Below are 14,944 nucleotides of genomic sequence, written 5' to 3' on the forward strand. Positions count from 1 at the left end.
GGGTGGAGGACTTCAATGAGGAAATAATTACCCAAAACTTTCGTGTGTGATTTGTAGACACAAAGTTATTAAAATGGTGTTGTTTTTATAAACAAGGTTGCTGTTTGCACTGAGCAGAGATGTGAATATCTTGAGCAATAAAGTACATACTGCTCTCCATCTCTCACTACGTTCCTTCTCTCACTCGAAGACAGGCTCTAAGAAGCTGAGGGTTTGTGTTCTGTCAAATATGAAAGCATATGTTTGGATTATTTTCAAACAGTCACACTCAGCGTGGTTCTCTCAATTATGTGACACGGGGTGCATCCCCACAGTTCCACTCCCCCAGGAGAGGGCAACCATTTGACTAATGGCCAAAGAGAGAGAGAGAGAGCGAGAGAGAGAGAAAGGGGGAGAGGGAAAAAGTGCTGAAAAGCAAATAAAGCCATTTAATCTTGATGACAGCCTGTCATTAGCAGCGCTGCTGACATCACACTTTTGAAATTTGTACGCATTTCAGAAATATTACTGTTGCAGACACTCTCTTGCCTTCTCTCTCCCAGTGGAGAGGGGTTTAGACTTCGTTTGCATAGGTACCTTGAGGGAAATTTCAGTAAAGCGTAAAAGAAAAATTTAACTCAAACCAAGGCACATCTATAGAAAATCATATTTTCTGTCACTTAAAGAAGTTCCAGAAAAACTGTAAACTATGAACTGCAGGCATAATCTGATGTAGCACAGGGCAAATGGGTTAATTACACCATAACAAATTGTAGCACAAAAAATAAAAAAAATCCATATTTAATTAACATACATAATCAAACCACAAAGACGTGTAAATTGTAAATGCAATATTTGACAAAAGAAACAGCAAGCGGGCAGTGCAAATGTTAAGTGTGCAAATTTCACTTTGTAAACTTCAAATTAGTACTATAGCGTATACAGTAGGACCCAAACACATTATCACTCATAGCTAAAACCCTTGTGCAAACAATATGGCCATGAGTTCAATTATAGAGTCGCTCTGAGAGCAGATATGTATTCCTGGGGGTCAGCAAAAAGCAGTCAAGTTTGGCCTGAGCCGCAGCAGGAAGCGTTTTGCTGTAATTACACAGAAATAACACATGCACAGGCGTGCACTGATCGGTGAATATTGATGCCCTCAATAGGGGGGGAATGAAGAGATTTAACATTTGACCCCGCGGTAAACTCCACGTGACCTCAGTGTTACATGTCGTGCTAACCTCTTATTGTTCCACCAGCGGAGCGAATGAGAACGGGTTGCCACTTTGACCTGCCATCTCCACGGAGCAGGCTGGACATTGACTGGGCCAATTACAAGAGGAGGCTAACCGAGAGAGGTAACCCAACTCCACGCAAAGGGGTCAGTCAGTGGTCTAAAGAGTAATGAAGCCTTTTTTGTTCTTTTTTTTTTAGCGCCACTCTAACTCTCACCTCTACCTTTAGCTCGTCTGATGTTAAGGCGCTAATCGTGTTTGGCTCTATTAACTAATTGATCGCTTGGACGCTTCATTTTAAACCAATACCATCCCTTTAAGAAAACGTCCACCATTAAAATACTGGAACACCACTTCTAGTCAAAAATGGGTAACACTTTATAATAACCCTCCGTAATAAACCATTTATGAAGCATTTGTTCATAGTTTGTTTATCATTTACAAATCGTAACCCCAACATTTACAAACCTTAGTAATGTATTTGTAAATGAGTAGTAATGTATTTATGAACCTGTTTTCTAATGATCTATAAGAGTTTTTTATAAGGACATTAGTTAGCAATTTATAAATGAGTATTAATGTATTTACAAACATTTTTCAAATGCTTTTCTAATGATCTATAATATCATATATAAGGACATGAGTAAGCTGTTTTGAAATGAGTACAGATGTGTTTATGAACATGTTTCAAATGATTTTCTAACGATCTAAAAGATCATTTATAAGGACATTAGTAAGCTATTTGTAAACGAGTAGTCATGTGTGTATGAACATTTTTCAAACCATTTTCTAATTATTTATAAGATCATCAATAAGGTATATAATAATGGTCTGCTCACATTTTGTAAATAATTTACAAATGATTAAGCAAGCAAGTTTCAATGAGTTAGTAATGCTTCATAATATCCTTTATAAGGTATGTGCTGATGGTCTGCTCACCATTTACGAGTCATCATGAATAATCTGTCATGCATAAGCTATCGTCCAATTCATACGTGAAATAATATATGTGAGCACATGTAACACCTTAGTTTATGCTTAATATAGGTTTTTAGAAACCATTTACTTACCATTAGTAACGTGTTTCGCATGGGTTGATATGAAGTGGGCACTGTCTATACTTTATACGCATTTACAAATGGCCAGTAACTGAGGAACATACTATAGAAACCATTTACTAACCATAAGTAAAGTGTTTTGCATGGGTTAATATAAAGTTGCCACTGTCTATACTTTATAAGCATTTACAAAAGGCCCGTTACTGAGGAACATACACTATAGAAACCATTTACTTATCATTAGTAAAGTGTTATGCATGGGTTGATATAAAGTTGAGACTGTCTATACTTTATAAGCATTTACAAATGGCCTGTTACTGAGGGACATACCATTAGTCAACACTTCTGCAGCAACAACTCCAAAAATGACCTCAAACGTTAGATGGTTAAACATATCAATGGCAAAAACACACAACACAGCATCGAGGGAATGGAAAATTGGAAAACATTTATTTAAAAAACTACACTAACAATAAATTCACATTTAAACATGCATTCTAATATGCTAAACACAACAGCAACAATGGAACTTTAAATAAGGGGATCAACTAGTTTTTTTTTGTATTTATTGCCAAAAGTTTGCCAGACTCTTTATATGCTTTTAATTTGGTTACAATGCTTTCGTCCCCCTCTATGGCATCCTTACACCTCTGTGTAAAACTAGAGAGCTCCTCCGTGGAGGAAGAGTCGGAAGAAGAGTCGGATGACGCGTCGGAGGAATCAGGCCCTGACTTGGATGAAGCGCTTGAGTCGGTTTTCTGCGACTGACTTTTCTTCGCCTCTGGTGGACTGCCCTTGTCCTTTTTTCTTGCTGCTACAAACAGACAATGACAGAGGATGATTAGTGGAAAATATAGGCATGTGGGTGGCACACTAGTAAGTGTGATGGTCTTTGGAAGATAGTTTTCTGAGTTCAAACTAGAACAGGTCGATGCAAACGTACGTGAGGAAATGACTAGTATGAAACCACTAGTGTCAATCAACAAAAACACGAAGAGAGTAATGCTAGCAGGAAAATACAATTATGCACTTACATCATCAGTAACGCATACGGCAACACAATGTTAACTTTATGTACTTAGCATTAGAGATTATAAGCACACGGTATTAGACCATGAGGGCACGTATGGGCTGGCACGAAAAGGTTTCAAGTTCCCAAGTGTATTGTCAAATATGGCAAATTGACTTACTCATAGCCAGTTGTTCCCTCAGGAAGTCGCTCTCAAATAGTCATGTCTTTCAGCATCTCCTGCTGCCAGTCCAATTTCTGCCTGGCCATCTCCAGCTCATGGCGCAGTCTAGTTGACGTCAATTGGGCATTAGGAGCGAGTGTGGTCCTAGCTAAATGTTTGGGGGAAAGAATACAACTTTTCAATAAAAATGTTCACACCGCTAATTTCCAATAATCAGGTTAATCATATGCAAATTCAGCGAGAAGGGAAATAGTTTTGTTAGTCTAAGGTTACTAGCTACGAAGTGTAACAGGTGGAACCAACCATAGGAAAGAGTTATATTAAATGAAATGTATTATTTAATTAAAGCTTCAAACAATTATTTCACACTGAAACACTTTCCACCCTGTTCATGACAATATTCTTAACACAGATACCTGTCCTACTCACCGGTGAGTTCTTCTAACTGAAACAAAAGGCACAATAACCAGAACACAAAATATCATTGCCCCGTACCAACATGCACTAAATCCACTGTGTGTTAATAACACTAGCAACATACATTCATAAATGCAATAAACTTATATACATAAATGCAACAAAAGAACGTTTTGTCCATTAAACACATTACCCAATCAAAATTCAATGTTTTTCACATTCACTATGCTGTTCGTTGCACTGTTCTGTTCAACGTTTAGTTCAAAATGGTTGAGCCACGGTCATCAAAGTTTATGGAAATGTTCCCAAGATGCATATTACCGTCCCGGACACTTTGCAGCTCAACAACATCAATCAGTAGCGTGGGAGAGGGAGGGAGGGAGAGAGAGAGAGAGATAGCAAGTGTGCTCCACGCACATCAGGGGCTGTAGTGGTGGAAACGGCTAGCTGTCCTCGTTCGTTGGCGTGGTGTAGTCTCCGATGTTGGCGACGAGCTAGTTTCTAAATATTAATACACTTTGCTAGCTAGCGAGGACATTCCACCTCACACTACAACGTGCTATACTTCTTAGCAGTAACACCGGGCGATCTTCAGAGCTGGTGATGTGAATTCTTGCTTCCTCCACACGACCACTCTACCGTAGTTCATCCGTAACACGGACACTAACAGACCTAACAAACTTGGAGTTAAACTTGCAATTAACTGACTTATCCTACCGTCACTCTTTCTCAATCACATGTGAGCTATCCGGGCGCCGCCATCTTCTCTCTGAACATTCTCCGTCTGCCCCTTGTCCCGCCCTCTCCGCTCACTCCATTGGCCAGTGCACCAACTTTCCAGTCACTGATTGGCTGGACCTATGGTCAAGTTCTGTGGTGCTATTGGGTGTGGAACAGAGATTGATATCCCAAAGTTATCGCAGGGGCCAATGGAGAGAGCGGAGAGGGCGGGACAAGGGGCAAACGGAGAATGTAAGAGAGAAGATGGCGGCGCCCGGATAGCTCACATGTGATTGAGAAAGAGTGACGGTAGGATAAGTCAGTTAATTGCAAGTTTAGCTCGAAGTTTGTTAGGTCTGTTAATGTCCGTGTTACGGATGTTACAGATGAACTACGGTAGAGTGGTCGTGTGGAGGAAGCAAGAATTTACATCACCAGCTCTGAAGATCGCCCGGTGTTACTGCTAAGAAGTATAGCACGTTGTAGTGTGTGGCGGAATGTCCTCGCTAGCTAGCAAAGTGTATTAATATTTAGAAACTAGCTCGTCGCCAACATCTGAGACTACACCACGCCAACGAACGAGGACAGCTAGCCGTTTCCACCACTACAGCCCCTGATGTGCGTGGAGCACGCTTGCACTCTCTCTCTCTCTCTCTCTCTCTCTCTCTCCCCCTCCCTCTCCCACGCTACTGATTGATGTTGTGGTAAGTAATACCCTCCCCGTTGTGACTCCACATCGTCAATGAGCTGCAAAGTGTCCGGGACGGTAATATGCATCTTGGGAACATTTCCATACACTTTGATGACCGTGGCTCAACCATTTTGAACTAAACGTTGAACAGAACAGTGCAACGAACAGCATAGTGAACGTGAAAAACATTGAATTTTGATTGTGTAATGTGTTTAATGGACAAAACGTTCTTTTGTTGCATTTATGTATATAAGTTTATTGCATTTATGAATGTATGTTGCTAGTGTTATTAACACACAGTGGATTTAGTGCATGTTGGTACGGGGCAATGATATTTTGTGTTCTGGTTATTGTGCCTTGTTTCAGTTAGAAGAACTCACCGGTGAGTAGGACCGGTATCTGTGTTAAGAATATTGTCATGAACAGGGTGGAAAGTGTTTCAGTGTGAAATAATTGTTTGAAGCTTTAATTAAATAATACATTTCATTTAATATAACTTTTTCCTATGGTTGGTTCCACCTGTTACACTTCGTAGCTAGTAACCTTAGACTAACAAAACTATTTCCTTTCTCGCTGAATTTGCATATGATTAACCTGATTATTGGAAATTAGCGGTGTGAACATTTTTATTGAAAAGTTGTATTCTTTCCCCCAAACATTTAGCTAGGACCACACTCGCTCCTAATGCCCAATTGACGTCAACTAGACTGCGCCATGAGCTGGAGATGGCCAGGCAGAAATTGGACTGGCAGCAGGAGATGCTGAAAGACATGACTATTTGAGAGCGACTTCCTGAGGGAACAACTGGCTATGAGTAAGTCAATTTGCCATATTTGACAATACACTTGAAACCTTTTCGTGCCAGCCCATACGTGCCCTCATGGTCTAATACCGTGTGCTTATAATCTCTAATGCTAAGTACATAAAGTTAACATTGTGTTGCTGTATGCGTTACTGATGATGTAAGTGCATAATTGTATTTTCCTGCTAGCATTACTCTCTTCGTGTTTTTGTTGATTGACACTAGTGGTTTCATACTAGTCATTTCCTCACGTACGTTTGCATCGACCTGTTCTAGTTTGAACTCAGAAAACTATCTTCCAAAGACCATCACACTTACTAGTGTGCCACCCACATGCCTATATTTTCCACTAATCATCCTCTGTCATTGTCTGTTTGTAGCAGCAAGAAAAAAGGACAAGGGCAGTCCACCAGAGGCGAAGAAAAGTCAGTCGCAGAAAACCGACTCAAGCGCTTCATCCAAGTCAGGGCCTGATTCCTCCGACGCGTCATCCGACTCTTCCTCCACGGAGGAGCTCTCTAGTTTTACACAGAGGTGTAAGGATGCCATAGAGGGGGACGAAAGCATTGTAACCAAATTAAAAGCATATAAAGAGTCTGGCAAACTTTTGGCAATAAATAAAAAAAAAACTAGCTGATCCCCTTATTTAAAGTTCCATTGTTGCTGTTGTGTTTAGCATATTAGAATGCATGTTTAAATGTGAATTTATTGTTAGTGTAGTTTTTTAAATAAATGTTTTTCAATTTCCATTCCCTCGATGCTGTGTTGTGTGTTTTTGCCATTGATATGTTTAACAACCTAACGTTTGAGGTCATTTTTGGAGTTGTTGCTGCAGAAGTGTTGATTAATGGTATGTCCCTCAGTAACAGGCCATTTGTAAATGCTTATAAAGTATAGACAGTCTCAACTTTATATCAACCCATGCATAACACTTTACTAATGATAAGTAAATGGTTTCTATAGTGTATGTTCCTCAGTAACGGGCCTTTTGTAAATGCTTATAAAGTATAGACAGTGGCAACTTTATATTAACCCATGCAAAACACTTTACTAATGGTTAGTAAATGGTTTCTATAGTATGTTCCTCAGTTACTGGCCATTTGTAAATGCGTATAAAGTATAGACAGTGCCCACTTCATATCAACCCATGCGAAACACGTTACTAATGGTAAGTAAATGGTTTCTAAAAACCTATATTAAGCATAAACTAAGGTGTTACATGTGCTCACATATATTATTTCACGTATGAATTGGACGATAGCTTATGCATGACAAAGGTTATTCATGATGACTCATAAATGGTGAGCAGACCATCAGCGCATACCTTATAAAGGATATTATGAAGCATTACTAACTCATTGAAACTTGCTTGCTTAATCATTTGTAAATTATTTACAAAATGTGAGCAGACCATTATTATATACCTTATTGATGATCTTATAAATAATTAGAAAATGGTTTGAAAAATGTTCATACACACATGACTACTCGTTTACAAATAGCTTACTAATGTCCTTATAAATGATCTTTTAGATCGTTAGAAAATCATTTGAAACATGTTCATAAACACATCTGTACTCATTTCAAAACAGCTTACTCATGTCCTTATATATGATATTATAGATCATTAGAAAAGCATTTGAAAAATGTTTGTAAATACATTAATACTCATTTATAAACTGCTAACTAATGTCCTTATAAAAAACTCTTATAGATCATTAGAAAACAGGTTCATAAATACATTACTACTCATTTACAAATACATTACTAAGGTTTGTAAATGTTGGGGTAACGATTTGTAAATGATAAACAAACTATGAACAAATGCTTCATAAATGGTTTATTACGGAGGGTTATTATAAAGTGTTACCCAAAAATGATATAGTCTGTGGCACTGCTTTGTAATAAAGTTTTATACAGTCGTGGACAAAAGTTAAACACCACTCTTGTACTTCTTTCCTCTGAACGCAGCGATTGCATCAGAAATGAAACTGATTGCATGAGATTGGGTTACTCTATCACTTTCAATGCCTGCCATTGAAATCTGACTACTGTTAATGTTTTGCGATCATTGTGAAAGTCAATGCAGCTGTGCCACACATAACTCAGTGTGAAGTCCAGATCTCTACAGTGGGCTATATCCATCTGCACATAACCAAAATGCAATATGACATTCCACCAGAAATGCAAAGTAAATCAAAGAAATCTTTCTCTAAAGATATAAAGTGTCTTCAGCTGCCCTTAACTGAACATGTATGGTCCATTTGTTCTGTGCCTTCAGTGTGAGTTATTTTAGAGCAATTTGAGATTTTGTTTTCCTAAGGGCACAGAGCCAAATTTAGCTTGGAGAGATAGAGGAGAGGGAGAGAGAGAGGAGGAGAAAGAAAGTGATAACAGCAGGAGCAAAGTCAGTCATGTTTTTCTTTGCAGTCTTGTCTCAGAAGCAACACTGACATTAAAGTTTCTCTTTGCAAAATGCATTCCTTTGGAGTTGGTCTTTGAATTTCAGAACTCCAAACACTCTATCTCTATCTCTCTCTCTCTGACACACACCCACACACACAGACACACACAGACACAGACACACACACAGACACACACACACACACACACACACCCACAAACACACACAAACAGAGAGAGAGAGAGAGAGAGAGAGAGGAAGGACGGGAGAGAGAGATAGATAGAAAGAAAGACATGCAATCCTGGAGCTGTGTAATTAAAAGAGATATTGGCCGTGACTTGTTGCACTTTAGTTTGCTTGACAAAAAATCAAACAGTTCCATTATAAGATCTGTTAAGAAGTGTTAGTATGCAGGAATAGCGTCGCACGGCAGAGTGAATGATGGGATTGTTTTACACTAAAGAACAGTGTCCCTGGAGCATTATGCACAAATGTATGTTCTGATGTAATTACACCCGAAAATGTATTACTTGATATCAGCACAGAAAGTGAGAAATGTTTTAATAATATACCAATACTCGGTATGATTGATTGAGCAACATAGCATTACACACACACACACACACACACACACACACGCACACGCACACTCACACGCACACACACAAACACGCACACACACACACACACGCACACACACACACGCACAGACACACACATGCACGCACACATACACACACACGCACACACACACAAAGGAAGAGAAAGAGAGAGAGAGAGAGAGAGAAAGAGAGAGAGATGGATAGATATAAACATATGTGCATACTAGACATTACACATTAACTAACTCACCAAAACAATACAAAATGCACATAGACAAGGAGCTGTGGTAGGATTACTGAACTTTAACTAATTGAATCTAGACATTCAGAAGGTGAAATATCTGAGTCCTCCATCGACAGAGATAAATGAACTTGTGGCTCAGCAAATTAGCTTAGTGCCTTAGCATTGGTTTATTGACACCGAAAGAAATGTGCTGAGTCAGTGGGTGTGTGTGTGTGTGTGGGGGGGGGGGGTCTCTGTGTGCTTGTGTGTTGGTGGAGATGTGAGGTTGCGCAATCAAAACACTATCAGAGAGCAACACAGAAATAACTGATGTGCAAAACCCTCTGTGCAAAACTTCACTCATGCTCTGCTCGATTTATTTCACTACTATGCTCTCCGCCCCAGCACACAGTCACCGTAGGCTCTGATAAACAGCTTAAGTGTTGTGCAAAACCAATATTCTCAATGTTACATCAGTGTTAACTGAGGAGCCACTTCCTACTTTTAATTTGTCAAACTGAAGAAACTCCCAGAGCCGAGACTCAACGGCCCTTGACTTCATCAGTATGGGCATGGCGTTGCGGCAGGAGGAATTCATCCTGTGAATATGAGTGGCAAGGACAATCTTGCTCATTTGCAATGAGTGGCAGAGGTGGACGAAGGTGGATTATGAATGTGACAAGAGACACATGAGGGCAACTTCTTAATTTAGCTCATAACTATTATACCCCCCCCTCCCTATTTTATTACCCTTGACACATCTGAATTTGGCGCCTCTTGCCCAACAGCACAACCCTGTTCTTCGACCAAATTCATGTTTCAACATTTAGCATTAGGTTTAAGCAGTTACATAAAAGGTAGTTCAAAAGTCGCTTCATCTGATTCCAAGTTGAGTTGTTTGAAGGCAGTGTAGATTGCTGCCTTACCAGAACTGTGAACAAGCCCAAAAAACCCTTCCTCCATATCAACTGGGCAGCTGATAAATGCGACTGCCCTATGACTCCTTCAGATGACTTGTGTACCACAATGTGTACACACACTTTACACTTCATTGTGGCCTAAAACTGCGTTCTGGCCATACCTTTTTCACAGAATCGTCCCGAGAAATGCAGAGGGCAGTCACAGTGGAAGGACAAGGCCCCAGTTGGCTGGTAGAGCTGGTGGCACGTCCCACCATTGTGACACAGGCCCTCAAAGCAGGCCGCTAGGGGGTGGACCGGAGGTGGAGGTGGAGGTGGAGGTGGAGACCAGACAGTTCGGTTTGGAGCACTGCTTACAGTCGTCGTGGTTACTTCCATAGGGGACGCTGTAGATGCTGTCGGGGTGTCATTATTCCATCCACGTCTATGAGAAAAACAGACAGAAAACAGTCTTTTCCCATTCTCTTAGTTGAATGCAGACTGTAATACCGTGCCCTAACTGCAAGTGGCATTAAGACTTATTGATGCAATCCACATTGCAACCGTTTGATAAGTTCCAATGGCATGTCCTAAAACCTTGGACAATTCATCTGCGAAAGAGGCAGTGTCTCAACAGGTTGTTCATCAAAGCTTGTGTGGTTTGATTGTCGCAAAGCATCGCACTTTGACGCGTACTGCCAGTTAGGACAGCCTTGTTAATGGGAGGGATATATTTTTGTTGTTGTGCCTTGCTCATGTTGCTGTTAGTTAGGACAAGGTGTAAGCGTAAAAGGGTTCAACATAATCGACATAAAAATAACACAGATAGATGCAATATTCACACAGCAAAGGCTGAAAGAGTTGGGTTTTAGACAATCATTAACTGAAAAAATATATTTCTCAAATGGAAACTTTGTGGGGTATGTTGTTATGTGCAACTACATTTGGTATAATCTTCAAATTATATTTGTATGTAAAGCCCAGATATTTTTTCATGGAAAGGACAAATAAACGCACCTGTCTTTCCCACTAGCCGTCCAGGCTATGCGCTATGTAGTTCTGTTGTTCGGATTGGAACACCCCCCAAAAATGTAAGAAAAGCCTTCACAGCACGACATTGCCAATTATCCTGCCAAAATGCACCAGTCAGCATGTCAGCAAGCTTTTATCAGTGCCAGCTGGGCTATCGGTGGTGCTTGCAAGGTTTTTGCATGCTTTTGAGGTAAGTAGCTTGCTAGTTTCAGGCCAGAACTCCATAATGTTTCTTTAATCTTACCTTGAAGGTGGATAATCACAACTCATAGGAAATATTTAATTTAATGAGATTAGCATTTTGTTTGTTAAAGGTTAGTATGTGCTCTTCTAACAAACAGGTTATTAATTTTATTTTGCATGAATTAATTCACTTAGAATGGAACAGACTTGATTGTAACAGAAGCACAAGGAAAATGTAGCAGTAACAAATGTCTGAGGCCACTGACAAATGCCATGGCATCATCACTCTGACGTTGCTGGCTTATTGAGTGCTGTGCACAAGTTGTGGGGTAGAGATAGATGTGGGCTTCTTTAATGGAATAATTTTGTAATCATAATTTTGAACCTGACTCAATCATAGACCAACAACATTCTAACCAAGTACAAAATTTGATCTGCACACATCAAATCAATCCCAGAATTCTAATGCCAAAGCCTCTGACCGAGCAGCCCTCGTGACAGCCACCATCAGCTCATCAGTTCAAAATCTAAATGAACAGGGGCCTAACTGACATCAGATGCACTGAAACGTCCCAAATTACATTTGCATTCCACTTCAGCCCAGTCATCTGTGAAGAGGCGGTGGACAAAAAACAGCCCCCATGTTCTTCATTCATCAGGGCCACTCTCCAGGGCTGCTCTGTCATACATAAACAGGATCAGATTTGGGCAGTTTGAGGCCTAATAAAGATGTTGCAGTCCATGTTTGTTGCAGTGAAATGAAGCTAAGCAATTATAAATGTGGTGTATGTGGGAAAGGCCTATAAGAAACCTGAACGTGTTGAAATTACTCATTCAAATTACTCATTTAACATATTTCTGCTTTTTAAGCATATTTAAATAAAATGATGGGTGTACCAGCAATTGAATGTCCCACTTGCCAATGGAAATATATACATTTTTAATTAGTCTATTCATGTCAATGTAGAATACCTGTGGTGTTGAGCATGGGCTTGAATCTAAATCTGTCAGTAAGCAAAGAACAGGGATATGGCCAAGAATATATCCGAGCAAAACATGTAAACTTGAATTAGTCAACCAGACTAGATAACGGAAGTGGTTCTGATGCAAGCATGCTGTCAAATTTAAACAATACTTTTTTACCCTCTTAACAGAGAAATGCGTGCCACAACTTAGTTTCTTTTACTTAAAGTAACACTATGCAACAATTTGACACTTTTTGAGGTATGATTTTATAGGCAACTAGTTTTGGTACCATCATCAAATTAATTTTGATAGCTTATGGTCATGTGAAGGACAGATAAACACCTGTGTCTTTCATACTAGCCATCCAGGATATGCCCTAGGTTCTGCATACAGGGCTGGAATACTCTGCAAAAGCTATCACAGCATGAAATTGCCAGCTATACTGCCAAAAGACACCAGTTAGTGGGCTGTTGGTGGTGTTTGCAAAGTTTTTGCATGTGTTTTAGATAGTTAGCTAGCTAGTTATGGAACAAAACTCTTTATTGCTGCTTTAAGTATAGTATATCATATTTTTCAAGTCTAACCTGTTTCTTCACTGAATGTGATTTTATTGTGTTAAAATATAAGCAATTTAGCTTTGTGGCATGGTGTGGGAACAACCACCTCCTCTTAAATGTGGCCAAGATGAAGGAGATGGTTGTGGGGTTTAGGAGGAGCAGGACTAAGTTGAACATCATTTCTATCGAGAAGAGGTGGAGGTGGTGGAGGGCTACAGATACCTGGGTTGTTACCTTCATAACACACTGGAAATGTCACACTGAGACTGCCCACAGGAAGGGACAGAGCAGACTCTACTTCTTGAGGAAGCTTAGTAAGTGAGTAGGACTTTATTTATAAAGCACATTTCGCACAACAAGAGTTGCAGTTCAAAGTGCTTTACATAAAATCAATAAAAGCAAGCAGCAAAAGCAATGCATGGAGGAAAATAAAGATCAACATTGTATCAGAACCTGATTCCAATAGGCTTATTGGATTAATCATGATAAAAGTAAAAGGTCTTTTTGATTGCAGTAAGATGTTGCATATCTTCTACTAGTTGGTTGTTGCTATATTTGCAGCCATCTTTTGGGGCAGCAGCATCAGAGCCAGTGGCACTAAGAAACTGGACAAGCTGAGAAAGAAGGCTCTGTGTTGGGGCCTGCTCTGCATCCCCTACAGTTTGTTGTTGGTTGTTAAGAGAAGGATGCTGCACAAACTGCACAACAGACAACCCTTCATCTACCCAGCCCAACGTAAAGGTCAGACAGCCTAGTGTTTTCACTCTAAGGCTCCTTCAGCTCTGCTGTAATAAGGACCGCTACAGGAAGTCATTCCTTCCCACTTCTATAATGCTATAAAATGAATCCCCTCTGTGCTGGGAGAGAAGACTTATCCCCTGAGTGGCAGTGCACAATGCACAATCTACATTTAATTCCCACTGTAAGAGATATATCTTCAATGTTGATTTATGTAAATTGGTCCTGCAACACTGCATTTCCCCATGGGGATCAATAAAGCAATCTGTCTATCTGTCTGTCTGTCAAAATCGGCATGGCACATTGCAGATAATATAACATTACATTGCATGTCCCCACAACATTTCTATGGAACGATGACCAGAGCTTTTATTGTCTCTATTTGATGTTATTATGTGAGGACACAAGAAAGGCGTAAGCCCTGGAGACTCAGAATACATTTACACCCACATCAACTGTGACAGAGAACCATCAGAGAAGTAAAGCTGAATTACCTGCAGTTCTTGACATTACTTCCAGATATGGCAGCGGATATGAAAAACCCTCTGAGCTTGTTAATTTCTATCACCTCCATGCAGCCAGAATAGTTGTAGAAAGGCTCAGCACCCTTTGAGGAAGGAAGTCAAGTCAATGTGATGTACCATTTTCATGTGATATAATCAGCCCTTAAACAAAAAAAGAAATAAGAAATTCGTTTTATCCGTCAGTTCTTCCAGAAAGAAGGAAGACGCTTTATCCTTTTCATCCAATCATGAATTTTAAACATTTCACATGTCTCACCTAGGTGACACTGAATCTCACGGATCTCACTAAATCTTCTGGATTTTGACTCCCAATAGCATAGAATAATAATAACAACTCTAATAGACCGCTGTGCAGTGTGAGTGATAGAGCGCCGTGTTCGAAATGGTTCAGGAAGGCCAGTGATGTACATCTCCTAGGTCAGTGGTCTGCAGAGTTCATTTTCAATGGACATGATCGCAACCTCATCCTGGTTTGGCAAAGAGCACTTTTATCATGACTAATATTAATCCTTATCATCTTTAATGGCCTATTTAATTAGCTATCAAGATTTTATCAACCATATTTCAAAACGGTTCAGTGCCGGGTCAGTCCTAATGGTTGGCTATAGACTATTCAATTTTTACACACCTAAATTGCTGACAAATTGTATTCCTCACAGGGAGAGTGTGCATGGTGTCCATAATAGGCCTTCCAATCATATTTAACAAGCAGCCTTCC

At 39.9% G+C, this 14,944-nt stretch overlaps 1 protein-coding gene across 1 annotated transcript in view; it reads right to left on the bottom strand.

Annotated features, from left to right (window-relative positions):
• Positions 1-14,944, bottom strand: part of eys (eyes shut homolog) — a gene marked incomplete at both ends in the record, with an annotated part of 187,861 nt that overhangs the window by 58,633 nt on the left and 114,284 nt on the right. The window contains 2 exons of the mRNA XM_080848748.1: positions 10,409-10,671; positions 14,197-14,309. Of these exons, the coding sequence (XP_080704874.1) occupies positions 10,409-10,671; positions 14,197-14,309 (376 nt within the window). The remainder of the gene's footprint in view (positions 1-10,408; positions 10,672-14,196; positions 14,310-14,944) is intronic.

This window comes from Sprattus sprattus (genome assembly GCF_963457725.1).
Source record: "Sprattus sprattus genome assembly, chromosome: 12".
NCBI lineage: Eukaryota > Metazoa > Chordata > Actinopteri > Clupeiformes > Clupeidae > Sprattus > Sprattus sprattus.